This window comes from Lissotriton helveticus, chromosome 2_1 (genome assembly GCF_964261635.1).
Source record: "Lissotriton helveticus chromosome 2_1, aLisHel1.1, whole genome shotgun sequence".
NCBI lineage: Eukaryota > Metazoa > Chordata > Amphibia > Caudata > Salamandridae > Lissotriton > Lissotriton helveticus.
The window spans coordinates 42,823,050-42,850,165 of NC_136059.1; the positions used below are offsets into that span (position 1 = coordinate 42,823,050).

Genomic DNA, 27,116 nt, shown 5'->3' on the forward strand with positions numbered 1-27,116 from the left:
TCTGTGCTGCACGCATAGTATTGTCATTGGCAGTTCGTGCCGGCAGACTGAACGCGGTGTTTCTTCTGCGGCCCCTTCTCCCTCATTAACCAACAGATGCGAGAGGGAAGGTGGTGCTCTTTTAGTCACGGCCAAGGGCAGCCGTGCAGGAAAATCTATGAGCAAAAGCCCTCGAGCTATTTAAAAGGGCACACGACGAACTCCCAGCCATCCGGTTTTCATGCCTTGGGATGCGTGCAACTCGAACCTCCGATTTGAATAAAGATGTCCGACGCGTTTCAAGGCTTCAGCGCCTTTTCATCAGGGACTGTGCACAGAGGGAAAGAGTTTCTTCACTGGGACTCCATTTCCTGCCTTTTATTGCTGGAAGGACCGCCTCAGTGGGCGTGGCTGAATGAAGGTCGCCAGTTGAGCTGGTCTTTGTAGTCCTGACCCAGTGAGGTAAGTTTGACGCCCTGAGTGGGCTCCCGCCCTCTGTCAATTGCCATAAAGTAATACCTTTAAGTAAGGCGAAAGTCTGTGCTGCACGCATAGTATTGTCATTGGCAGTTCGTGCCGGCAGACTGAACGCGGTGTTTCTTCTGCGGCCCCTTCTCCCTCATTAACCAACAGATGCGAGAGGGAAGGTGGTGCTCTTTTAGTCACGGCCAAGGGCAGCCGTGCAGGAAAATCTATGAGCAAAAGCCCTCGAGCTATTTAAAAGGGCACACGACGAACTCCCAGCCATCCGGTTTTCATGCCTTGGGATGCGTGCAACTCGAACCTCCGATTTGAATAAAGATGTCCGACGCGTTTCAAGGCTTCAGCGCCTTTTCATCAGGGACTGTGCACAGAGGGAAAGAGTTTCTTCACTGGGACTCCATTTCCTGCCTTTTATTGCTGGAAGGACCGCCTCAGTGGGCGTGGCTGAATGAAGGTCGCCAGTTGAGCTGGTCTTTGTAGTCCTGACCCAGTGAGGTAAGTTTGACGCCCTGAGTGGGCTCCCGCCCTCTGTCAATTGCCATAAAGTAATACCTTTAAGTAAGGCGAAAGTCTGTGCTGCACGCATAGTATTGTCATTGGCAGTTCGTGCCGGCAGACTGAACGCGGTGTTTCTTCTGCGGCCCCTTCTCCCTCATTAACCAACAGATGCGAGAGGGAAGGTGGTGCTCTTTTAGTCACGGCCAAGGGCAGCCGTGCAGGAAAATCTATGAGCAAAAGCCCTCGAGCTATTTAAAAGGGCACACGACGAACTCCCAGCCATCCGGTTTTCATGCCTTGGAATGCGTGCAACTCGAACCTCCGATTTGAATAAAGATGTCCGACGCGTTTCAAGGCTTCAGCGCCTTTTCATCAGGGACTGTGCACAGAGGGAAAGAGTTTCTTCACTGGGACTCCATTTCCAGCCTTTTATTGCTGGAAGGACCGCCTCAGTGGGCGTGGCTGAATGAAGGTCGCCAGTTGAGCTGGTCTTTGTAGTCCTGACCCAGTGAGGTAAGTTTGACGCCCTGAGTGGGCTCCCGCCCTCTGTCAATTGCCATAAAGTAATACCTTTAAGTAAGGCGAAAGTCTGTGCTGCACGCATAGTATTGTCATTGGCAGTTCGTGCCGGCAGACTGAACGCGGTGTTTCTTCTGCGGCCCCTTCTCCCTCATTAACCAACAGATGCGAGAGGGAAGGTGGTGCTCTTTTAGTCACGGCCAAGGGCAGCCGTGCAGGAAAATCTATGAGCAAAATCCCTCGAGCTATTTAAAAGGGCACACGACGAACTCCCAGCCATCCGGTTTTCATGCCTTGGGATGCGTGCAACTCGAACCTCCGATTTGAATAAAGATGTCCGACGCGTTTCAAGGCTTCAGCGCCTTTTCATCAGGGACTGTGCACGGAGGGAAAGAGTTTCTTCACTGGGACTCCATTTCCTGCCTTTTATTGCTGGAAGGACCGCCTCAGTGGGCGTGGCTGAATGAAGGTCGCCAGTTGAGCTGGTCTTTGTAGTCCTGACCCAGTGAGGTAAGTTTGACGCCCTGAGTGGGCTCCCGCCCTCTGTCAATTGCCATAAAGTAATACCTTTAAGTAAGGCGAAAGTCTGTGCTGCACGCATAGTATTGTCATTGGCAGTTCGTGCCGGCAGACTGAACGCGGTGTTTCTTCTGCGGCCCCTTCTCCCTCATTAACCAACAGATGCGAGAGGGATGGTGGTGCTCTTTTAGTCACGGCCAAGGGCAGCCGTGCAGGAAAATCTATGAGCAAAAGCCCTCGAGCTATTTAAAAGGGCACACGACGAACTCCCAGCCATCCGGTTTTCATGCCTTGGGATGCGTGCAACTCGAACCTCCGATTTGAATAAAGATGTCCGACGCGTTTCAAGGCTTCAGCGCCTTTTCATCAGGGACTGTGCACAGAGGGAAAGAGTTTCTTCACTGGGACTCCATTTCCTGCCTTTTATTGCTGGAAGGACCGCCTCAGTGGGCGTGGCTGAATGAAGGTCGCCAGTTGAGCTGGTCTTTGTAGTCCTGACCCAGTGAGGTAAGTTTGACGCCCTGAGTGGGCTCCCGCCCTCTGTCAATTGCCATAAAGTAATACCTTTAAGTAAGGCGAAAGTCTGTGCTGCACGCATAGTATTGTCATTGGCAGTTCGTGCCGGCAGACTGAACGCGGTGTTTCTTCTGCGGCCCCTTCTCCCTCATTAACCAACAGATGCGAGAGGGAAGGTGGTGCTCTTTTAGTCACGGCCAAGGGCAGCCGTGCAGGAAAATCTATGAGCAAAAGCCCTCGAGCTATTTAAAAGGGCACACGACGAACTCCCAGCCATCCGGTTTTCATGCCTTGGGATGCGTGCAACTCGAACCTCCGATTTGAATAAAGATGTCCGACGCGTTTCAAGGCTTCAGCGCCTTTTCATCAGGGACTGTGCACAGAGGGAAAGAGTTTCTTCACTGGGACTCCATTTCCTGCCTTTTATTGCTGGAAGGACCGCCTCAGTGGGCGTGGCTGAATGAAGGTCGCCAGTTGAGCTGGTCTTTGTAGTCCTGACCCAGTGAGGTAAGTTTGACGCCCTGAGTGGGCTCCCGCCCTCTGTCAATTGCCATAAAGTAATACCTTTAAGTAAGGCGAAAGTCTGTGCTGCACGCATAGTATTGTCATTGGCAGTTCGTGCCGGCAGACTGAACGCGGTGTTTCTTCTGCGGCCCCTTCTCCCTCATTAACCAACAGATGCGAGAGGGAAGGTGGTGCTCTTTTAGTCACGGCCAAGGGCAGCCGTGCAGGAAAATCTATGAGCAAAAGCCCTCGAGCTATTTAAAAGGGCACACGACGAACTCCCAGCCATCCGGTTTTCATGCCTTGGGATGCGTGCAACTCGAACCTCCGATTTGAATAAAGATGTCCGACGCGTTTCAAGGCTTCAGCGCCTTTTTCATCAGGGACTGTGCACAGAGGGAAAGAGTTTCTTCACTGGGACTCCATTTCCTGCCTTTTATTGCTGGAAGGACCGCCTCAGTGGGCGTGGCTGAATGAAGGTCGCCAGTTGAGCTGGTCTTTGTAGTCCTGACCCAGTGAGGTAAGTTTGACGCCCTGAGTGGGCTCCCGCCCTCTGTCAATTGCCATAAAGTAATACCTTTAAGTAAGGCGAAAGTCTGTGCTGCACGCATAGTATTGTCATTGGCAGTTCGTGCCGGCAGACTGAACGCGGTGTTTCTTCTGCGGCCCCTTCTCCCTCATTAACCAACAGATGCGAGAGGGAAGGTGGTGCTCTTTTAGTCACGGCCAAGGGCAGCCGTGCAGGAAAATCTATGAGCAAAAGCCCTCGAGCTATTTAAAAGGGCACACGACGAACTCCCAGCCATCCGGTTTTCATGCCTTGGGATGCGTGCAACTCGAACCTCCGATTTGAATAAAGATGTCCGACGCGTTTCAAGGCTTCAGCGCCTTTTCATCAGGGACTGTGCACAGAGGGAAAGAGTTTCTTCACTGGGACTCCATTTCCTGCCTTTTATTGCTGGAAGGACCGCCTCAGTGGGCGTGGCTGAATGAAGGTCGCCAGTTGAGCTGGTCTTTGTAGTCCTGACCCAGTGAGGTAAGTTTGACGCCCTGAGTGGGCTCCCGCCCTCTGTCAATTGCCATAAAGTAATACCTTTAAGTAAGGCGAAAGTCTGTGCTGCACGCATAGTATTGTCATTGGCAGTTCGTGCCGGCAGACTGAACGCGGTGTTTCTTCTGCGGCCCCTTCTCCCTCATTAACCAACAGATGCGAGAGGGAAGGTGGTGCTCTTTTAGTCACGGCCAAGGGCAGCCGTGCAGGAAAATCTATGAGCAAAAGCCCTCGAGCTATTTAAAAGGGCACACGACGAACTCCCAGCCATCCGGTTTTCATGCCTTGGGATGCGTGCAACTCGAACCTCCGATTTGAATAAAGATGTCCGACGCGTTTCAAGGCTTCAGCGCCTTTTCATCAGGGACTGTGCACAGAGGGAAAGAGTTTCTTCACTGGGACTCCATTTCCTGCCTTTTATTGCTGGAAGGACCGCCTCAGTGGGCGTGGCTGAATGAAGGTCGCCAGTTGAGCTGGTCTTTGTAGTCCTGACCCAGTGAGGTAAGTTTGACGCCCTGAGTGGGCTCCCGCCCTCTGTCAATTGCCATAAAGTAATACCTTTAAGTAAGGCGAAAGTCTGTGCTGCACGCATAGTATTGTCATTGGCAGTTCGTGCCGGCAGACTGAACGCGGTGTTTCTTCTGCGGCCCCTTCTCCCTCATTAACCAACAGATGCGAGAGGGAAGGTGGTGCTCTTTTAGTCACGGCCAAGGGCAGCCGTGCAGGAAAATCTATGAGCAAAAGCCCTCGAGCTATTTAAAAGGGCACACGACGAACTCCCAGCCATCCGGTTTTCATGCCTTGGGATGCGTGCAACTCGAACCTCCGATTTGAATAAAGATGTCCGACGCGTTTCAAGGCTTCAGCGCCTTTTCATCAGGGACTGTGCACAGAGGGAAAGAGTTTCTTCACTGGGACTCCATTTCCTGCCTTTTATTGCTGGAAGGACCGCCTCAGTGGGCGTGGCTGAATGAAGGTCGCCAGTTGAGCTGGTCTTTGTAGTCCTGACCCAGTGAGGTAAGTTTGACGCCCTGAGTGGGCTCCCGCCCTCTGTCAATTGCCATAAAGTAATACCTTTAAGTAAGGCGAAAGTCTGTGCTGCACGCATAGTATTGTCATTGGCAGTTCGTGCCGGCAGACTGAACGCGGTGTTTCTTCTGCGGCCCCTTCTCCCTCATTAACCAACAGATGCGAGAGGGAAGGTGGTGCTCTTTTAGTCACGGCCAAGGGCAGCCGTGCAGGAAAATCTATGAGCAAAAGCCCTCGAGCTATTTAAAAGGGCACACGACGAACTCCCAGCCATCCGGTTTTCATGCCTTGGGATGCGTGCAACTCGAACCTCCGATTTGAATAAAGATGTCCGACGCGTTTCAAGGCTTCAGCGCCTTTTTCATCAGGGACTGTGCACAGAGGGAAAGAGTTTCTTCACTGGGACTCCATTTCCTGCCTTTTATTGCTGGAAGGACCGCCTCAGTGGGCGTGGCTGAATGAAGGTCGCCAGTTGAGCTGGTCTTTGTAGTCCTGACCCAGTGAGGTAAGTTTGACGCCCTGAGTGGGCTCCCGCCCTCTGTCAATTGCCATAAAGTAATACCTTTAAGTAAGGCGAAAGTCTGTGCTGCACGCATAGTATTGTCATTGGCAGTTCGTGCCGGCAGACTGAACGCGGTGTTTCTTCTGCGGCCCCTTCTCCCTCATTAACCAACAGATGCGAGAGGGAAGGTGGTGCTCTTTTAGTCACGGCCAAGGGCAGCCGTGCAGGAAAATCTATGAGCAAAAGCCCTCGAGCTATTTAAAAGGGCACACGACGAACTCCCAGCCATCCGGTTTTCATGCCTTGGGATGCGTGCAACTCGAACCTCCGATTTGAATAAAGATGTCCAACGCGTTTCAAGGCTTCAGCGCCTTTTCATCAGGGACTGTGCACAGAGGGAAAGAGTTTCTTCACTGGGACTCCATTTCCTGCCTTTTATTGCTGGAAGGACCGCCTCAGTGGGCGTGGCTGAATGAAGGTCGCCAGTTGAGCTGGTCTTTGTAGTCCTGACCCAGTGAGGTAAGTTTGACGCCCTGAGTGGGCTCCCGCCCTCTGTCAATTGCCATAAAGTAATACCTTTAAGTAAGGCGAAAGTCTGTGCTGCACGCATAGTATTGTCATTGGCAGTTCGTGCCGGCAGACTGAACGCGGTGTTTCTTCTGCGGCCCCTTCTCCCTCATTAACCAACAGATGCGAGAGGGAAGGTGGTGCTCTTTTAGTCACGGCCAAGGGCAGCCGTGCAGGAAAATCTATGAGCAAAAGCCCTCGAGCTATTTAAAAGGGCACACGACGAACTCCCAGCCATCCGGTTTTCATGCCTTGGGATGCGTGCAACTCGAACCTCCGATTTGAATAAAGATGTCCGACGCGTTTCAAGGCTTCAGCGCCTTTTCATCAGGGACTGTGCACAGAGGGAAAGAGTTTCTTCACTGGGACTCCATTTCCTGCCTTTTATTGCTGGAAGGACCGCCTCAGTGGGCGTGGCTGAATGAAGGTCGCCAGTTGAGCTGGTCTTTGTAGTCCTGACCCAGTGAGGTAAGTTTGACGCCCTGAGTGGGCTCCCGCCCTCTGTCAATTGCCATAAAGTAATACCTTTAAGTAAGGCGAAAGTCTGTGCTGCACGCATAGTATTGTCATTGGCAGTTCGTGCCGGCAGACTGAACGCGGTGTTTCTTCTGCGGCCCCTTCTCCCTCATTAACCAACAGATGCGAGAGGGAAGGTGGTGCTCTTTTAGTCACGGCCAAGGGCAGCCGTGCAGGAAAATCTATGAGCAAAAGCCCTCGAGCTATTTAAAAGGGCACACGACGAACTCCCAGCCATCCGGTTTTCATGCCTTGGGATGCGTGCAACTCGAACCTCCGATTTGAATAAAGATGTCCGACGCGTTTCAAGGCTTCAGCGCCTTTTCATCAGGGACTGTGCACAGAGGGAAAGAGTTTCTTCACTGGGACTCCATTTCCTGCCTTTTATTGCTGGAAGGACCGCCTCAGTGGGCGTGGCTGAATGAAGGTCGCCAGTTGAGCTGGTCTTTGTAGTCCTGACCCAGTGAGGTAAGTTTGACGCCCTGAGTGGGCTCCCGCCCTCTGTCAATTGCCATAAAGTAATACCTTTAAGTAAGGCGAAAGTCTGTGCTGCACGCATAGTATTGTCATTGGCAGTTCGTGCCGGCAGACTGAACGCGGTGTTTCTTCTGCGGCCCCTTCTCCCTCATTAACCAACAGATGCGAGAGGGAAGGTGGTGCTCTTTTCCTTTTCCAGATTTTCCTGCACGGCTGCCCTTGGCCGTGACTAAAAGAGCACCACCTTCCCTCTCGCATCTGTTGGTTAATGAGGGAGAAGGGGCCGCAGAAGAAACACCGCGTTCAGTCTGCCGGCACGAACTGCCAATGACAATACTATGCGTGCAGCACAGACTTTCGCCTTACTTAAAGGTATTACTTTATGGCAATTGACAGAGGGCGGGAGCCCACTCAGGGCGTCAAACTTACCTCACTGGGTCAGGACTACAAAGACCAGCTCAACTGGCGACCTTCATTCAGCCACGCCCACTGAGGCGGTCCTTCCAGCAATAAAAGGCAGGAAATGGAGTCCCAGTGAAGAAACTCTTTCCCTCTGTGCACAGTCCCTGATGAAAAGGCGCTGAAGCCTTGAAACGCGTCGGACATCTTTATTCAAATCGGAGGTTCGAGTTGCACGCATCCCAAGGCATGAAAACCGGATGGCTGGGAGTTCGTCGTGTGCCCTTTTAAATAGCTCGAGGGCTTTTGCTCATAGATTTTCCTGCACGGCTGCCCTTGGCCGTGACTAAAAGAGCACCACCTTCCCTCTCGCATCTGTTGGTTAATGAGGGAGAAGGGGCCGCAGAAGAAACACCGCGTTCAGTCTGCCGGCACGAACTGCCAATGACAATACTATGCGTGCAGCACAGACTTTTGCCTTACTTAAAGGTATTACTTTATGGCAATTGACAGAGGGCGGGAGCCCACTCAGGGCGTCAAACTTACCTCACTGGGTCAGGACTACAAAGACCAGCTCAACTGGCGACCTTCATTCAGCCACGCCCACTGAGGCGGTCCTTCCAGCAATAAAAGGCAGGAAATGGAGTCCCAGTGAAGAAACTCTTTCCCTCTGTGCACAGTCCCTGATGAAAAGGCGCTGAAGCCTTGAAACGCGTCGGACATCTTTATTCAAATCGGAGGTTCGAGTTGCACGCATCCCAAGGCATGAAAACCGGATGGCTGGGAGTTCGTCGTGTGCCCTTTTAAATAGCTCGAGGGCTTTTGCTCATAGATTTTCCTGCACGGCTGCCCTTGGCCGTGACTAAAAGAGCACCACCTTCCCTCTCGCATCTGTTGGTTAATGAGGGAGAAGGGGCCGCAGAAGAAACACCGCGTTCAGTCTGCCGGCACGAACTGCCAATGACAATACTATGCGTGCAGCACAGACTTTCGCCTTACTTAAAGGTATTACTTTATGGCAATTGACAGAGGGCGGGAGCCCACTCAGGGCGTCAAACTTACCTCACTGGGTCAGGACTACAAAGACCAGCTCAACTGGCAACCTTCATTCAGCCACGCCCACTGAGGCGGTCCTTCCAGCAATAAAAGGCAGGAAATGGAGTCCCAGTGAAGAAACTCTTTCCCTCTGTGCACAGTCCCTGATGAAAAGGCGCTGAAGCCTTGAAACGCGTCGGACATCTTTATTCAAATCGGAGGTTCGAGTTGCACGCATCCCAAGGCATGAAAACCGGATGGCTGGGAGTTCGTCGTGTGCCCTTTTAAATAGCTCGAGGGCTTTTGCTCATAGATTTTCCTGCACGGCTGCCCTTGGCCGTGACTAAAAGAGCACCACCTTCCCTCTCGCATCTGTTGGTTAATGAGGGAGAAGGGGCCGCAGAAGAAACACCGCGTTCAGTCTGCCGGCACGAACTGCCAATGACAATACTATGCGTGCAGCACAGACTTTCGCCTTACTTAAAGGTATTACTTTATGGCAATTGACAGAGGGCGGGAGCCCACTCAGGGCGTCAAACTTACCTCACTGGGTCAGGACTACAAAGACCAGCTCAACTGGCGACCTTCATTCAGCCACGCCCACTGAGGCGGTCCTTCCAGCAATAAAAGGCAGGAAATGGAGTCCCAGTGAAGAAACTCTTTCCCTCTGTGCACAGTCCCTGATGAAAAGGCGCTGAAGCCTTGAAACGCGTCGGACATCTTTATTCAAATCGGAGGTTCGAGTTGCACGCATCCCAAGGCATGAAAACCGGATGGCTGGGAGTTCGTCGTGTGCCCTTTTAAATAGCTCGAGGGCTTTTGCTCATAGATTTTCCTGCACGGCTGCCCTTGGCCGTGACTAAAAGAGCACCACCTTCCCTCTCGCATCTGTTGGTTAATGAGGGAGAAGGGGCCGCAGAAGAAACACCGCGTTCAGTCTGCCGGCACGAACTGCCAATGACAATACTATGCGTGCAGCACAGACTTTCGCCTTACTTAAAGGTATTACTTTATGGCAATTGACAGAGGGCGGGAGCCCACTCAGGGCGTCAAACTTACCTCACGGGGTCAGGACTACAAAGACCAGCTCAACTGGCGACCTTCATTCAGCCACGCCCACTGAGGCGGTCCTTCCAGCAATAAAAGGCAGGAAATGGAGTCCCAGTGAAGAAACTCTTTCCCTCTGTGCACAGTCCCTGATGAAAAGGCGCTGAAGCCTTGAAACGCGTCGGACATCTTTATTCAAATCGGAGGTTCGAGTTGCACGCATCCCAAGGCATGAAAACCGGATGGCTGGGAGTTCGTCGTGTGCCCTTTTAAATAGCTCGAGGGCTTTTGCTCATAGATACATATATATATATATATATATATGTTTCCAAAGCTGCCCTGTCTTGAAGACGCACTCCCCAGCAGTGAAGTTCAAACTTTTATTTTGCAAATGAAGGCAGACTTTCAAGACAGGGCAGCTTTGGAGATATATATATATATATATATATATATATATATATATATATATATATATATGTCTATATATATATATGAGTATATATATGTGGGGCACATATAATATAGTGTTTCCGGGGTCCCGCGCATGGGTGGGAATATTCGAATGCTTATGACTATTGATGAGGATCCCCTGGAAGAGAACTACTAGGAGACAAAATACCTTGCTCTACAGACAGAAAGCCTGGGAGGGGGACTCACTGTTCACTTACATAAGAATGTTGCAGAGCGGGACCAGCCATCCTGTCTCTGCTCCCTTGCGAGATGGGACCAGTTTCCACATCAAGTGAGGGATGGTTTATAGGGTTGGGTTCTAGTTTAAGGCTTCCCCTGTGTGGAGTTTGTGAGCTGTGGACACACAAGCAACAGTCTTACCATTTTAGAAAACCCAGGAGCATGGTATTCTGGCAGGAACGCAAACAAAAACTGCTGAAAATATGGGGCGCTGGTATCTTTGGAACAAGTAGGGTTTGGATAACAAATAGTTAACAGACGCCAAAAGGTGTGCATTATGCAAACGTTTTCCCACCACTAGCTCCTCAAAAGAAAATTGGAGCAGGTAAAGAAATAGAAGAAGGAAGTTCTGGATTTCCCTGTGTAGATGAATGAGGTGTGACATGTTTTCTACATATCCACAAGCACTTAAAGAGCTCTTCAAGGCTTATTTGTCTGGCCTTAACATGGAAGAAACAGAAAAGGGCTCCCATCTATGGGCAGATGAGTTTCCAGTACACTACACTGTACCCCGCTGGAGCCCTTGTTTGAGAGAGACCTGGTCCCTTGGAGCATCAGCTGAAAGTCTAGGAGCTCCACGACTGAGGGAAGCTCTGTAGGGATTTAGCCTTTTCTGGACCTTTACAGAACCAGGTATGGTGCTGAAGCTACATATAAATTATGAAGTAAAGGTTTCAAAGTGACTTTGCAGAAGCGGTATCTCGCTTCATGGAGCTCTGTCCAGCTACAGAAATTGCCCTTGCCCTGCTAGCTCCCCGCTGAGCCAAAAATATGTCTGAGTTCTAAGGAAACACATGAGACGAGGACAAGGCATCAAAGTTCTCACTTTTGTCTCGGTCTGAGATTTTGGTGCCAAAACTGAAGGATTCAGTGGAACCCACACTCGCCGGCTACAGCAGAGGGATTTGTTCTGCTATAGAAGTCTGTCCTAATATACATCTTTAGAACCTTATAAGCTAACAAGTTTACATAAAAGGGGTGACCCTGTGTCCCTCAGAACCTGGGTAAGCGTGGTTGAGTACAAAGTGGTTCCGTCGGGTATCGAGAAATTGCTTTAAGGCGTAGTTAATTCAGTTCAATCTATACATAAAGTAAACCCTCTCAGAACAATGTAATCCAAAAATATATTGTCTTTATATTAACAAAAATTCACGATATACAGGAATTACTTCATTCCGCAATAACACAAATTTCAATAAATGATAAAAACAATGCAAATTACATGTGGTGCATGTGACTATCAGTGAGCAAAGTGATCAGTGCATTTAATCCAGTGACACATTTATACAATATATACAGTGAAATTGGAAGGGGGAAAAGGCCAGTATATTCAATTCGTCCTCCAAGGAGACAGGGGTTAATTGTACAAGCTCCTGGAGTTATCTTGACCGGTGATGAGCGTCGACGTTTCGACCCTAAAGCGCCCCAGTCGGTGGTCGCGGCGGGTCTTTATCAAGACAGGGACCGTATATAGGGCAGATCCAGAAATCGCTGCCTGGTGGGTGGCCAAAAGGTCCGACCCCTGGGAAAAGCAAAACGCGGGGAAAGTCCGTTCGTCTGCGTGCGAGACTGGACTTGTTTTTATCATTTATTGAATTCCACTCCTTACTCTATCACGCTATCTGCTTAAGTCTGTTTTTAGTGTCGAGATTCGGGCTCGGCTCCTTTCCCATTGGCTGAGTGGCACCCCATGTGACCGCATGTAGAATACGGAAGTAGGATCCGTTTTCTGCCGCTCTTTCCCCCGTTTGGGAATACTAACGGTGACTAGTGCCCGTTAACCCTGAATTGAGACAGCCACGCTGGAACTTAACCACGCAGGTATGATATATCTGAAGGGCCGACCCGCACCTCCTGTTGAATTCTATTTATCCTAGAATGACAGACGAAGTATCTAATCGAACTTCTCTGCCTTATTTACCTTTACCCACAGGTAACTCCAGTACCTGACTCCCTAGAGGAACGAATCTTTGGCCATTCTATGCCTAGTGTCTGTAATTACTTATACAAGCGGTGGCCCAACAATTCCCCGCATTACCGGATTGCCCAGGAGGCGCCGGTAGGAACCATCTGCTTCACACGCTATTGGTAAGTGTACCTTGCCATCACTCGAAGGCATCCAGTACATTGTGGAGTGCTATTACCTGTGAACTATTAACTCGCCCTTGGAGATTAATCGACCCCATTCGTCCTTCACAGGTCCTCCTACATACCTCAAGTCATTTTCAATATAAGACCGTCTGAACCGGAACTAGGTGAGTTCATGTGGCATTAGAGGTGGACATGATAACCCATAAGTTTGTAGCCCCTGGGAGACGGGCTCTCACTCATGTCCCCCCGTTTGTATTTACCTGACAGGTGAATCCTAACCAGCCAGGAGTGAGTCGCACCTAACCAGCTGTGTTGGTAATGTACCCATCTAACCCCTATAAATTTACTATTATCGGAAATGAATATCTTTTAAAACCTACCCATTTTCATACCCCAGGCGGTTGATCCAGACAACGAGTGTGATCACGGCCAGGCCTCTCTCTCCCCCCCTCCCCCGCGTCCTGATGAAGACCCGCAGCCGAGGAAGCAAAACTCCCTAGAGCACCAGGGTCGAAACGTCGACACTTTTTAGTTTTTGTGCCTGTACCCTTCATTGTCCCCTTCCCCCCTAGAACAAGTAGGACAGGCCTATCTTACTAGCGGAAATAATACCGCTTGATTGTTGTTTTTTGTAAATATTTGAATTATATGCCTCAAACCTTCTCTTTATCTCTTCCTTTCACTTGAGCACCCCCTCTTTTCACCTTCGACTATAGCTCTCTTAGCCCTTGCGCCGTATACTTGAATAATTGTTTTGATAATGTAAATAATTGTGCTAATTTGTTTTTTGATAAATACAAAATTGAAATATGGGTATGGTGTGCATTGCCTATTTAATAACCTTTTCTCCCATGTAGCTTGACTCCCAAAATGCAGATTGAATCGCATTTCTAATTTAAAAGCTATTGTGTGGATTAATGTCAATTTAATCAATAGTCTAGGACCATTATTCTGAATACACCACATATAGAATCTCTTCCACTTGCATGCATACGAATGTCTGTTGGAAGGACGCCTTGCCTCTTTCAGAATGAACATGCAGTCCTCTGGCAATCCTAGATGGCCGTATTGGATGACCTCAGGAGCCATGCTGCCAAGCTCAGTGACGGAAGGTTGGGATGGAAGATCCTCCCGTCCATCTTGGACAACAGGTCCGGCCTGCATGGCAGCCTCCTGTGAGGAGTCACTGACAGATGAAGCAGGTCCGTGTACCACCAGTGCCTCGGCCAATCGGGGGCAATCAGAATCATTGTTGTGCACGAGTGTGTTAGTTTGCTCACCACCTTCGAAATCAACGGAAGAGGTGGAAAGGCGTACACAAATTCGTTTGACCAGTCGATCAAAAGAGCATTCCCTCTCGAGCCTGGCCGGTGGAACCTGGAGGCGAAGCTTCGGCATTTGGTGATTTGGTCGTCCGCGAACAAGTCTATGGTGGGACGACCCCAGGATTGAAAAAGTTCCTTTACCACTTCGTCGTGAAGAACCCAGTCTTCTTTGTCGTCGAAATGACGGCTTAGAGCGTCTGCCCTCACGTTTGCTCTCCTGGAAGGTGAACCGCCGTGACAGATAGCCCTCGAGCCAGAAGCCAATGCCAGATCCTCTGCGCTTCCAATGACAATGTCCGGGAGCGCATCCCCCCCTGCTTGTTCAAGTAGTACATCGTGGTGGTGTTGTTCGTCTGTACTAGCACAGATGGCTCTTGGATTGAGGGGAGGAACGCTTTGAGAGCTAGATGTACTGCTCTCAGCACCAGCATGTTGATATGGTAAGTGCTTTCCTTGTGTAACCACTGACCTTGCACCTGAAAGGGGCCCATGTGCGCTCCCCAGCCCAGAAAGGAAGCGTCCTTGATCAGTGTTTGCACAGGGGGAGGTTGGTGGAACAGGACTCCCACCTGCATATTCTGAGCTTTTGTCCACCACGGAATAGAAGCTCGAGCTGGGTCTGAGATGGTGATGTGATCGTCCCAGCGAGCCGATTGCTGATCCCACTTGTCCTCCAGATCCTGCTGAAGAGAACGCATTCGAAGTCTGGCATTCGGGACCAGGAAGATGCAAGACGCCATCGACCCTAGCAGGGAGGCAATCCTGCGCACTTTCTGAGTCTTGCCGCGAAGAATCAGTTGACATTTCTGGGTGATTGATGATTGTCTCTCCTCCGAAGGAAACACTTTTCCTGCTTCGGAGTATAGCAGAGCTCCAAGGAAGTGGATCCTCTGGGTGGGCTGAATGATTGACTTTCCGAAGTTGACATGTAGCCCTAGTCTCTGGCAGAGCTGTATACAAGTTTGGAACTGATTTCTTACGCTGACTGGGGGAGGACCTTTCACCAGCCAATCGTCCAAGTATGGATACACGAAGACCCCTCAGCGGCGTAGAGCCGCTGCCACCACCGCAACACACTTCGTGAACACCCGCGGGGCCGACTTCAACCCAAACGGCAGGACTTTGAACTGATAGTGGGAGGGCCCCACCCTGAACCGAAGAAATCTTCTGTGATTTGGGTGTATTGGAACATGAAAATAAGCATCTTGAAGGTCCAGCGAACACATCCAATCTCCCTTCCTGAGATGTGGATATATTTGGTGAAGCGCCAACATGCGGAATCTTTCCTTTTTGACGTGCAGATTTAGCGTTCGCAAGTCCAGGATGGGTCTGTATTCTGCCTTCTGTCCTTTTTTCTTGACCAGAAAATAACGGGAGTACACCCCTTTTCCCCTCTGAGAGACCGGAACTCTCTCGATAGCTGACTTTTCGAGTAGAGTGGTGACTTCTTTTTGCAGTAGGTGCAGCTGATGATTTGATGTTGACATCGGGGAACTGGTGGAGGCAGACGATTGAAACGAAGACAGTACCCATTCTGAAGCGTAGACAACACCCATCTGTCTTTTGTGATGCTTTGCAACTCTTTCAAATGCTTTGCCAGGCTTCCCCCCACTGGAGTGGTCCACGGCGCTGGGGGAAGAGACGACTCATTGCTTGGCTTGAACCTTGCCGGTGTTGTTGCCTTGGCGCTGATTATTTCCTCCCTTGTAATTACGCTTGCCTTTATACTGGGACTTTTGCTGCCCCTGCTGATCGTGGCTCTTCTGCCAGTTCGGGGTTTGAACCTGCTGCTTTGTATAGTCCTTGTTGAAGGAGCGAAATTTCTTCTTGAACTCCTTCTTCTTCTCAAGACCCACCACCTTGAGAGTTTCCAGCTCTGCCTTCATGCGCTGCATTTCTTCGTCTGCACTTGTGCCAAACAATGAAGTACCTGAAAAAGGTAAGTTCAATATTCGCGCTTGGGCTTCTGGTTTTAGCGCCGTTAGTCGCAACCATGATGACCTCCTTGCCGTTACCCCATGAGCATACCCATGAGCTGCTAGGGTAGCCCCATCCGCTGCAGCGCTTATCACCTGGTTGGAGACTTGACTGCCTTCCAGGAGGATTTCCTCAAAGTCCTTACGGTCCTCTGCTGGGAGTTTCTCCACAAAACGTTGCAGAGAATCCCACAGGGATCGGTCATATCGCCCCACGAGGGCTTCCGCATTGGCAACCTTGAGAAAAGCCGCTGATGTATTGCAGACCCGCCTTCCCCACGAGTCTTGCATCTTACTGTCCTTATCCAGAGGAACAGTGGAGGATGAGGAGACTGCATTGGACTTCCTCGCCGCCGCGATAGTCACTGAGTCCGGGGGAGGATCAGCTCGGAGGAATAGCGGATCGTCCTCTGGAGATTTGTACTTTTTAAGAATCCTTGCCGGAGCCGCTTTGACCGTCGCTGGGGTTAAGAAGACGTCCATAACTGGCTCTATAATCCCCGGCACCAAAGGCAGAAGAGGTTTGGGTGCAGACCTATGCTGTAGTGTTTCAAAAATTATTGAGGTCTTGATCTGCGGAGCTTTTAAGGTAACTCCCAGCTTAAGAGCTCCCTTACCCAGTATGTCCTGAAAAGTGAAGATATCATCAATTGGAGATACCCTCGTTGAAGGAGAGTCTGTCAGGGTAGGAGAGTAGTTTCTGTGAGAGCGGGTCGAGGAAGAAGAAGTAGAGGAGTTCTTCGGTCTCTCCTTGTGCTTCTTGATCGCGATCTACACCTGCCGGTTCGCACCCTGGAGCGCGATCGTTCCCTCTGACGAACTGGGGATCGTGATCTATCCCTCGGGCGAACTGGGGAGCGTGATCTTTCCCTCTGGCGAACTGGAGATTGTGATCTTTCCCTCCGGTGAAGAGGAGAGCGTGATCTTTCTGTCTGGCGAACTGGAGAGCGTGATCTTTCTTTTTGCCTCACCGGAGAGGGTGACCTTCTCTAGGCCTAGAGAGCATTTGCTGCATCCGATACGCTGTCTCCTTGTCCGTAGCCCAGTGATGAAGTGGCTTGTACCATCTCGGTGAAAGTCTGACAGTAGGCAACTTTTGCGCTAAATCTTTCACTGGAGAGTGTGATGGAGGCGTTGCATCCCTTTGCGAATGCCTGGATTCCTCGCTGCCCGACTGATAAATAATTACATCCGGGCCAGAGTCCGAACCTGAGCCAGCCGCAGATCTGGAGCGACCACGAGAGTCCCACTGTTCTGGCGACCTCTTCCGCTTGGCAGCGTGACTGTCACTCACTTGCGAGCCCTGGTCATCCTCCGAAGCTGAGGCAGACCCAGATGACCTTATAGACTGCTGCGCCACTGGCTGAGGCTGAAGCACTGGAGTTCCATGCCTCGACGTCGACTTCCGAGGAGGTGAAGTCCATACAGGCTTCTCCAACGTCGAACTTTGCTCATCTTTCGATGGCGAGTGCCCTGCCGATGTTTGTGAATGCCTCGACGTCGAGCGTCGATGGTGTGACTCCGACGGAGGAAGCTTCGACGTCGAACTACCATGGTCCTTCGACAACGATGAATGCCTCGACGCCGAATGTCGATGGGTCGTCGACGGAGAATCCCTCAACGTCGATCGCCGATGACCTGGCGATGACGAAGGATGCTTCGAGGTCGATCGCTTCCTCGACGTCGTTCGCCGATGACCTGACGACGACAGGGGATGCCTCGACGTCGATCGCCGATGACCTGGCGACGACGGAGGATGCCTCGATGTCGAGCGTCTATAGACAGACGACGACGGAGGCTGCCTCGATGCCGAGCGCCAATGACTAGGCGACGGCGGAGGCTTCGACGTCGAAAACTCTACCTAAGCTTTTGACGACGGAGGTCTCGACGTTGAGCCGCCCTGCTTCAACGGGGACCTCTCTCTCGACGTTGCACTCGATGCTGCACATCGCCTGGTTGACGGCAGCAGAGTTTTCTTGACTTTCGACGCTGAAGACTTCACCTTCTTCGTCGTTGGAGACCTCGACGCCGATCCCGACGCCGAAGGAGAGCAGGTCGGAACTTTTTTCGACGTCGACCGCTTCATAAGTCTCTTTGGAGACCTACCTCTCTCAGAAAGTCCATAAATCCTGCTTCTTTCTCTGTCCTTGATAGTTCTGGATGACAAGGACTGGCAGTGGACACAAGATGCTACCCCATGAGAGTCAGGTAGACAGCGAATACACACAGGATGTGTATCTGACCAAGCCTTCTTATACCCACAGGCAGGGCAGGTGTCAAAAAGAGCCTTAGGCATTTTTGACAAAAAATTTACCTTTTTTGAGCCCAAAAAAGGTATAACTATCTCTCTAGGGTAAAAACCCGTCGAGTGAGATCAGAAATTGGAAGAAAATACCAAGTAATTCTGACAGAAAGTCAAAAAAAGGTGGGAGCTGTTAACCAGGGTCCTGACAGAAGGAGCCGGAAAGAACAACTGGCCTAAATGTCACCCCTGAGGCATGATGGGAAGCCTGGGTTCAGGGCTGCCTTAAAGGCACAGGGCCAGTTTTTGTTGAAAATGCTTTCATTTTCTATGTTATTGCTTTTCAATGCAGCCTGAGGCTAACAATGTCTTTTTATGAGCAATTTTCAGGAGTTATGAGTGGTTTTACTCATTAAAACACAAAATTCAAAGGATATTTGATTTAATGTGTTCTTTGTTTCCTTTATAATTGCAGTACATGTACAAGGTTTTACATTGTATTAGCCTCTTTTTGGGGCTGCATTGGTATGAGAAAAATAATATATGTACATACATATATGTGGAGCTAGATATATGTGTTTTTACATATATATTTTTATATTGTTTCCGGGGTCCCGCACATGGGCGGGAATATTCAGTGCTTATGACTTTGATGAGTATCCCCTGGAAGAGAAAACGATTTCCGGATCACCCACACGTACCCAACGAGGAAGCAGCAGGAGAAACAGCACATAGAATCGCGTAACAGTGAGTGAAGCCCCTTCAACGTGGACATGTCAAATCGAGAACGTGTGCGCGGTAGATAGTGCAATTAGCAGGAAAGGGCGACTTTTAAGCGCGACACATAAGAAATCCACCGATGATAACATCACACTAGCATAGAACACATAGAGACATGAAAGACACGAGCCGTACTTGATAAACAGCCGCAACGCGAGAGGTAATCACAACAACAAAATATGGTTGAAATCTCACGAGTTAATCATCTACCATACAGTTTAATTTGATATAGCAACAGGAATAAACTACAGACTCGTTGAATATAAGGGCTAAAGTCAATGTTGACCATTTCCAAGACATACCGAGTAAGTAGGTCACTAAAGGAGAGTAATTATTAATGAGCACCAATGTTGTAGCCACCACTATACATAGACAGCAATAGAGCCATGGTGAAGCATGATAGTACTGTTTAAGGTATGAAAGCATTTATTTTATTTTTTGTAGTTTATAAAGCGCACAGCTACCCCATGAGGGGTGTCCCGGCGCTAGAACCGGAGCCTCAAGGGCAGATGAAAGGAAGAAAAGCCAAAAAGGAAATCAGAGTCCGGAGTATTTATTTTAATGGACGGACCCCCCCATGTAGTAAACAGCATCTATGTACACCTTGTTTATTTTTAGATATCCCCTGATGAAGGCGTTTCCCGCCGAAATGCATTGGGCACAAATGTGATACATAACATGGATTTTGATGAGTGTAGTCACGATGAATTTGTATGCAAGAATGAAAAGAGATGTGAATACAACATCAAGGATAAAAATGATGCAATAAAGACTTCAATTGAATTCAACATACACGAGTGAAGGAACAATTTTTTTATTTAAATTGAGCTGGTTCAACACAGCAATCTACTAGTGCCCAGGGAGACCTTCTAGGAACCACATAATCCTTCATCTAGCTAGAGATCCTTTTGAACCTTTCTCCTGGAACCATTTCCTTAGATTCATCATTCAAAGGACTCCCTTCTCTGCAGATAATCCAACACACATCCTGGCTCATACACAACCTTCTTCACATTCCACACATTTCCATCTGATAACTCCACCACATATACTATTGACTAGCCATCTGGTAGGGACTTTACCCATAGGCTCGAGCCAGACGTTGAGCATGATCTCTTGCGCATGGAAGTCAGCAAGACCTGGAGCCTGTATCTCCTGGGGAAGCAAGACGCCCTTTAACCCCAAGACTTTCTCTGATCATGCTACAATCCGAGTGAATGTTCTCCACCTTCATGCAGCTCAGGGTGGTAACCACGATCTGAGCTTTGTAGTTTGACTGTCTTCTTTTGAGAAGAATTGCTGAGTAGCACATCTGTTTTCACTGAATGCCTCGCCTGTAGCTTTTTACACAAACCAAAATTCGATTTGTTGCCCTATCAAGCTTTTATATGCATGCATCTTTCTAACATGGGACAGCATTCACGGTTCCAGAACACCAACCGGCTTTTAGGCAAATAAGCAATTTGTGACACACCTCTGCAACTTGTACTCCAGATATATCTCAATAAATTAATGCTGCTATAGTCATTTGATGGATCCCTACTGAAACAAGTAGTAGCATACACTCTTTGTTTGCCTTCTTCTCAGGACTATAAGCCAATAATTGAAGCATTTGGCACTCACCTTTGATTCTGCCAGTGAGGTAGAGAAAGCCATCCTGGTCCAACTTGCCAATGTCACCAGTGTGCAGCCATCCTTCCTCATCCAAAGCATTCTTCGTTTTTTCTACCATGTTCAAGTAGCCCATGAAGACGTTTCTTCCCCCGATGCAGATCTCACCATTGCCATCCTCATCTGGCATATGGATCCGGGTCTTGCATCCTGGGACTGTTTTACCACAGCTGTGGGTGCATAAGGTAGAGGTATGAGTCAGATGCATAGAACTAACTGTACATTCTTGATCTGTGACGTACAAGTTACTAACCTTTGGTGACGTAATATCTGGTAGAGACACAGTCTAGCTGCAAATTCCTTAACTTTTGAATTCTCTCCAGGGGCCAGTCTGGATCCTAAAATTTTTCAGCAGTACTATTGTATGCGGGGATGGCGCTGTACGGTTTTGTGATGACATTGTCTCCGGATATGCTCTATAAGTCCCCTCTGGCGCATGGACATCAGCTTCTTCTTTGAAAACTTCTGCACCAGAATGCGGAGCCACTTTAGAAACTGTTTGTGGAAACAGTGTGCCCAAAAACGACCAAAAGCTTTTAAAACGCCAATTGCAACGACATGAAATGGTATGAAAATGCGATCCAAAGGGTTTAAGATAAAAAAAATAAAAAATTAATCAACGATGCTCAGGCAACGTGAAACACTGCACCCCGAAGCAGAACCATCCTTAAAAAGGGGAACACCCTCCACTCTACAGACCATTCACCCATGGAAGTTAGGAGTATGGCCATACCAATTCAAGACCCATGAAACAACAACAAAATGCTTGTTGAGTCACCATTACGTGAGATAGTGACCACTGGTATACAAACCAGTATTGATAAAGGGTACAACCCTTTGTCTCCAAGGTCTTTTGCAGAGTGGGGAGGATGGGCAGGGCTTTAAGGAATCTGAGGCTAGACTGTGTTTCTACGCTACTGAAGGTAAGTAACTTGAACATCTGATAGAGACATCCACAGATTCCTTAACATTTTTCAATTAACTACCATAGCTATACTCACCGGAGGAGCGTCTGCAAATCCTACAACAGTTCTCAAACAGAACCAGCCGATCAAAGCCAAGAATCGACTAAATGTACATAGGAACAGTAGGAAAGGAGACTGGCTCCTAATAGTTCCTATTATCACTATCACATAACATCTAAATAATAAACCACTCTATAGGCCCAAAAATAATCGAGCCCTGATGGAAAAGGTGGAAATGACCCCTAAATAACCATCTGAGAGTTATCAGATACTATCATCTATCCTCCAAGGGGAAAGAGACGTCGTGGACCAAAAGGCCCAAGAACAAGGCAAACGCCTTGTAATCCATATTCTTCACATCAATCAAGGAATATCAGAGTAGACCCACTCTGGTAAAATCCATAAAAAAGGACTCACATGACTCATTCCCAATATATTAAAATGAATGAGCCTCAAGACAAAACCAAAGAAACACTACCCACACCATGAAAGGATAAGAACAATACCTCCCTGGTATAAAGAACATTTGCTTGAACCAAATGACCACCCGAAGGTTACATAATACATCACAACATCTTTGAATCTGGTATAGGCTTACATCAGTATGCCAGATGTATAAAATCTTGCCACAAAGATGTATATATATATATGTCAGGCATCTCTCAGTGGTCCGACAACTCCCAAAATGTCACTGGCCATTGTCCCCGGCCCCTCCGCAAAGATCTACATTAGTTTGTCCCAGCATGGCCTTAAGAGCTATGGCCCACGGTCTGAACATCACCTCGATGCAGCAAAGGGAAGTGAGGAGAGAGATGTTTTCTTTGTCTTTTCCTTTTTTTTAAAAACCAAACATGTGTGACACATGCACACAGTTGTGTATACACTGTATACATAATGGCGAACCAGAACTGAAAAACCAGCTCAAAATACTTTATAATATTACTGGAAAAGGTACCGCACCTAACAATAACCCACCTTGGGTGACATAATAATAATAATAATAACGGGGCTTGTAAAGCGCCTGGTGACGCCATCCCGGCGTGTCCCCGCGCTGTGGAAAAGAGTCATGAAAACCAGTAGAAGGAGATTACAGAGAAAACAAGTGAGTTTTCAAAAGTTTTCTAAAGGAGGCTTCAGAGTCCGCTAGTCTGATGCTCATTGGAAGCAGGTTCCACTCTTTGGCTGCCATTACACGGAAGGAGCGGCCTCCCATTCTGGCTTTTTTCACACGGGGTATTTCCAGCAGACCTGTTCCCCCAGACCGGAGAGCTCTAATGGGTTCATAGGGGATAGCTAGGTCATTCATGTAGGGAGGGGCAGAGCGTGCGAGGATCCTATAGCACATGAGGAGGGCTTTAAATAGGACTCTCTTCTTTATAGACAGCCAGTGCAAGGTGGCAAGGGCAGGTTTAGATGTGGCTCTTTTAGGAAGTCTAAGGACTAGGCGTGCAGCGGTATTTTGGAGCACTTGAAGTCTCCTGATGTTTTTCTGCGTTGTTCCGAGCAGAAGCACATTGCCATAGTCCATCCTCGAGGTCACAAGAGCTTGGGTCATAGTGCGCCTTGCTTCAAGAGGAAGGAGGTCAAGGGTGCGATTTAGGGTCTTCATAACACCAAAGCACTTCCCTACCACTTTGTGCACATGGTTGTCGAAGGAAAGTCTGGGATCAATCCAGACCCCCAGATTCTTGGCTGATTGGCAGGGGGTGGGTAATGGCCCTAGACAAGATGGCCACCACTCCTTGGTCCAACTCGAGTCCCTGCCACCAATCACCAAAACCTCAGTTTTGGAGCCATTAAGTTTCAGGCAGTGCTGGTTCATCCAGCCTGCCAATGCCTGCATGCAAGTTTTAAAGTTGTCGGCCGCACTGCAGGGTGATTGGGTCAGGGAGATGAGAAGTTGGGTATCGTCGGCATATGAGACTAGTTCAATGCCGAACGATTGGACCACATCAGCCAAGGGGGCCAGGTAGAGATTGAACAGGGTAGGGCTCAGGGCGGAGCCCTGAGGAACTCCCTGTTCCAGAGGTATGCTATCAGAGAGGTGCACACCTCTCTGGACCTGGAAGCAGCGGCCGTTGAGGAATGCTTTCAGCCAGCCCAGTGCTTCCTGGGTGACCCCGGCTTTGTTCAGACACTGCAGCAAGATGGAGTGTGCCACAGTGTCGAACGCGGCACTAAGGTCCAGCATAATTAGTGCCATAGTCTGGCCCTGATCAGCGCCAGCCCGTAGGGTTTCCGTAGCTCTCAGCAAGGCAGTCTCTGTGGAGTATCCAGCCCTAAAACCAGATTGAGAGATGTGGAAGGCATTATTAGACTCAAGATGAGCCATAAGTTGTTTATTCGCTATCTTCTCGGCTACTTTCGCCAAATAAGGTAGCAGCGAGATGGGCCGTAGGTTCTCAAGGGTATCTTGACTGACATTAGATTTTTTCTTTATTGGAAGAACAATAGCTTTCTTCCAATCCACAGGGAGAGTGGCCGAGGTAAAGGATAATTGGAGGATATGCCTAAAATGAGGTTCCAGGATTTCAAGGCTGGCTGCCAGAATCTTCGGGGGGGCAGGGTCCCTGGGAGAGCCAGAATTAATGCTCTTACAAATACTGATTAAGTTAGGGGTAGGGGGGACCGAGAAGCAGTTGAGGCAAGTGCTAGTATGGGTAATCTCAACGTCCTCCATGAAGTCAGAGCCAGAGGGTGGAGCGGTTGGGAAGTTGGCGTAGATGTTGGTTATTTTACTGGCAAAGTATTTGGCGATGTTATTACACGTATCAACTGAGTCATTCAGAGCAGAACTCTCGTTGGAAACCACAGAGATTTCCTTAAAAATTTTAAAGAGCTCCTTAAAAGAATTCTCTGCTTCTCCAATGCGAGTTTTATAGTGGAGGGCTTTAGCGGAGCGAATGAGTTTATAGTAACGCGCTTGGGCTTCTTTATAGTGATTTTTAGCTATGGGGCAGAATTTGGTGCGCCATTCGCGTTCCAATCTTTTGCAGGCGGTCTTAATATTCTGAAGTTCAGCAGTGAACCAAGGGGAGGATTTTCTCATTTTTATGTTGACACGTGACCTACGAATTGGGGCAGTCTTATCAAGGGCAGTTTGGACACAGTTCTTCAGGCACGTATAGGCAGTCTCACAGTCAAGCCCTCCGGGGGGGCCACATGTACCACCACAGGTAACCTGCCATTAAGATAATGCCACCTGTAAAACTGAACCCTTCCCAGTAGTAAACACATGCAATCAGACTTGTGATCCAAAAGAAAATTTGATTGTTAGTCCACCAGTACACACATATATATATATATATATTCACTGAAAAAACCATAGGTTATACACCATATATAGTTAGGAATTAGCATTTAAAAAACCTTATTTTACTCACACAAAACCATTGAAATTCCATATATAGTTAGTTGCACTAACTATATATCGCGCACCCGCAATCCACTGCTGATGATGTCACATATTACATCATTCATGACATGGTCAGTGACATCACTGATGACATCACTGATGACATCTCAAATGACATCACTGATGACATCTCAAATGACATCACTGATGACATCTCAAATGACATCACTGATGACATCACTGATGACATCTCAAATGACATCACTGATGAGATCACTGATGACATCATCCAGTGACTGTGTGTTTCTGTAAAGTTTAAATATGTTTTACATATTGAAGAATGAGTAGATGTATAAGTGTCTGGACGAAGGATTTAGTAGGTGCATGACTGAATGTATGAGTGAGTGATTAAATGTGTCTCACTGAGTGCATGGGTTAGTGAGTAAACTGTCTTAATTTGTGCATCATTATGTCTGTTGTTCTGTAAACTGCTGCATGTGTTGATCAGTAGCTATATGATTAACTATATGGGTTATTGATTGATTGTCCAAGTATTTGTATAGGAGACTGAGTGTGTGTGTGGCTGGCTGGGAGGTGTGTGACTCTGTGCAGATCAATGTGTACTTGTATCAATGATTGTATAAGAAAGTAAGTATGTGTTAGTATATGTTTGAAAATGTAAGGTGCTCTATGTTTAACTGTATAGACAAGAAAATGGAAGTGTGATTGATTCTTTACAGGACTGACTAGGTGTGTGAGTAACTCCATGGATGAGTGGCAGAGTGTAAGTGTCTGTATAGGTGTATGAGTGCATATGATAGTGTTGTAAAGATGAGTGATTGTATGTATGAATGATTGTATGGGTGAATGAGTGAATGTGTGTGTAGACGTAGGAATCAGTGAGTACGTATGTAGTAACTAGTATTGGTGTGTCAATGGTTTCAAAAATTATACTCTGTATTTAACACTGGGTGAAACAGAGGTTATATTAAAACGTGAGGAGATGCATTGTATTGTCACATGAATGATATCATCAGTGATGTGGTCATTGATGTCAAATGAGATGTCATCAGTGATCTCATCAGTGATGTCATTTGAGATGTCATCAGTGATGTCATCAGTGATGTCACTGACCATGTCATGAATGATGTAATATGTGACATGATCAGCAGTGGATTGCGGGTGCGCGATATATAGTTAGTGCAACTAACTATATATGGAATTTCAATGGTTTTGTGTGAGTAAAATAAGGTTTTTTAAATGCTAATTCCTAACTATATATGGTGTATAACCTATGGTTTTTTCAGTGAATTTTCAAGGTTTTGTAAATGCTAATTCCTAACTATATATGGTCTATAACCTATGGTTTTTTCAGTGAATTTCAATGGTTTTTTAATAGCAAATATCATAAGCTGTCGAATGTCAAGTACGTGGTAAGTGAAAACATTTTCGTGTTTATGCACACTGATCTGCTTTGAATGGTGCCCCCCCCCCCTCATTTCTATTAGGAGTACTCTCTCTTTGCAGATAGTGAAAGGTAGTTAACGCAGGCCTTTGCCCCCGTTGTAATCCGTCGTGCCTGCTTCTCTCTCCATTTGATTGATTGTTATCCAAGTATTTACTGTTTTAGAATTAGTTCTCTTTGGTTCATTCTCTATTTACAAACAAACACAGAGTCGCAATACTCTGTTTAGTCTTTGCAGATAACGAAAAATCGTGTAAAAAAAAAGAAAAGGAATCGAGCAAAATCAGTAGGCCACTAATGGGATCTCTTTTTGACCTCGCTAAAATAGAAACATTAGGAACAACCCCTCATGACAAATACAAAACTAGTGAGATGAACTGAACTCCACACAATGATGGCTGCAAAACAGCTCGGCTCCGCCACCCACCCCGCCCAAAATAACGATAAAGAGCGGCTGCCATGATTGGTTGCGGAATGGCCACAACGGAGCTACGAAATGGTGCTGCTCTCATGCTAACCCCAGCTTCGGTCTGAAACATCCAGAAACACTGTAGACTACCAATTCGATCAGTTCCGGTAGCGCCCCAATGTAAGAACTAGCCCTCCCCTCTTTGACTGATGGTTCTTGTTGCCTGTCCTTTCTGTTGTCATTTAACAGAACTATTTAGCCTGCTGAAAGGGGTTGTGTTTCGACCGCTGGTTGGTGGAGACATTTTGACTATATTCTGGACCTGCGTTGTCGCGTAATGCGTCATATGACGCGCCGCGTTAGCGCATCCGGAAGTCATCCGGGGCGCGCAGCGCGTAACGTAAGCATAACAAGTCATGTGACTTGTTAATAAAACTTTTCATTGGTTCATTTTGCTTTTCTTATTCTAATGATGAAAGCCTTGGTCATATCACCTAAAAATTACG

General features: G+C 48.1%; 1 protein-coding gene across 1 annotated transcript in view; it reads right to left on the minus strand.

The window, feature by feature from the left end:
* Nucleotides 1–27,116, minus strand: part of LOC144817688 (long-chain-fatty-acid--CoA ligase ACSBG2-like) — a 614,824-nt gene that overhangs the window by 185,388 nt on the left and 402,320 nt on the right. Inside the window, exon 10 of the mRNA XM_078674435.1 lies at nucleotides 20,369–20,586. Coding sequence (XP_078530561.1) covers nucleotides 20,369–20,586 — 218 coding nt within the window. The remainder of the gene's footprint in view (nucleotides 1–20,368; nucleotides 20,587–27,116) is intronic.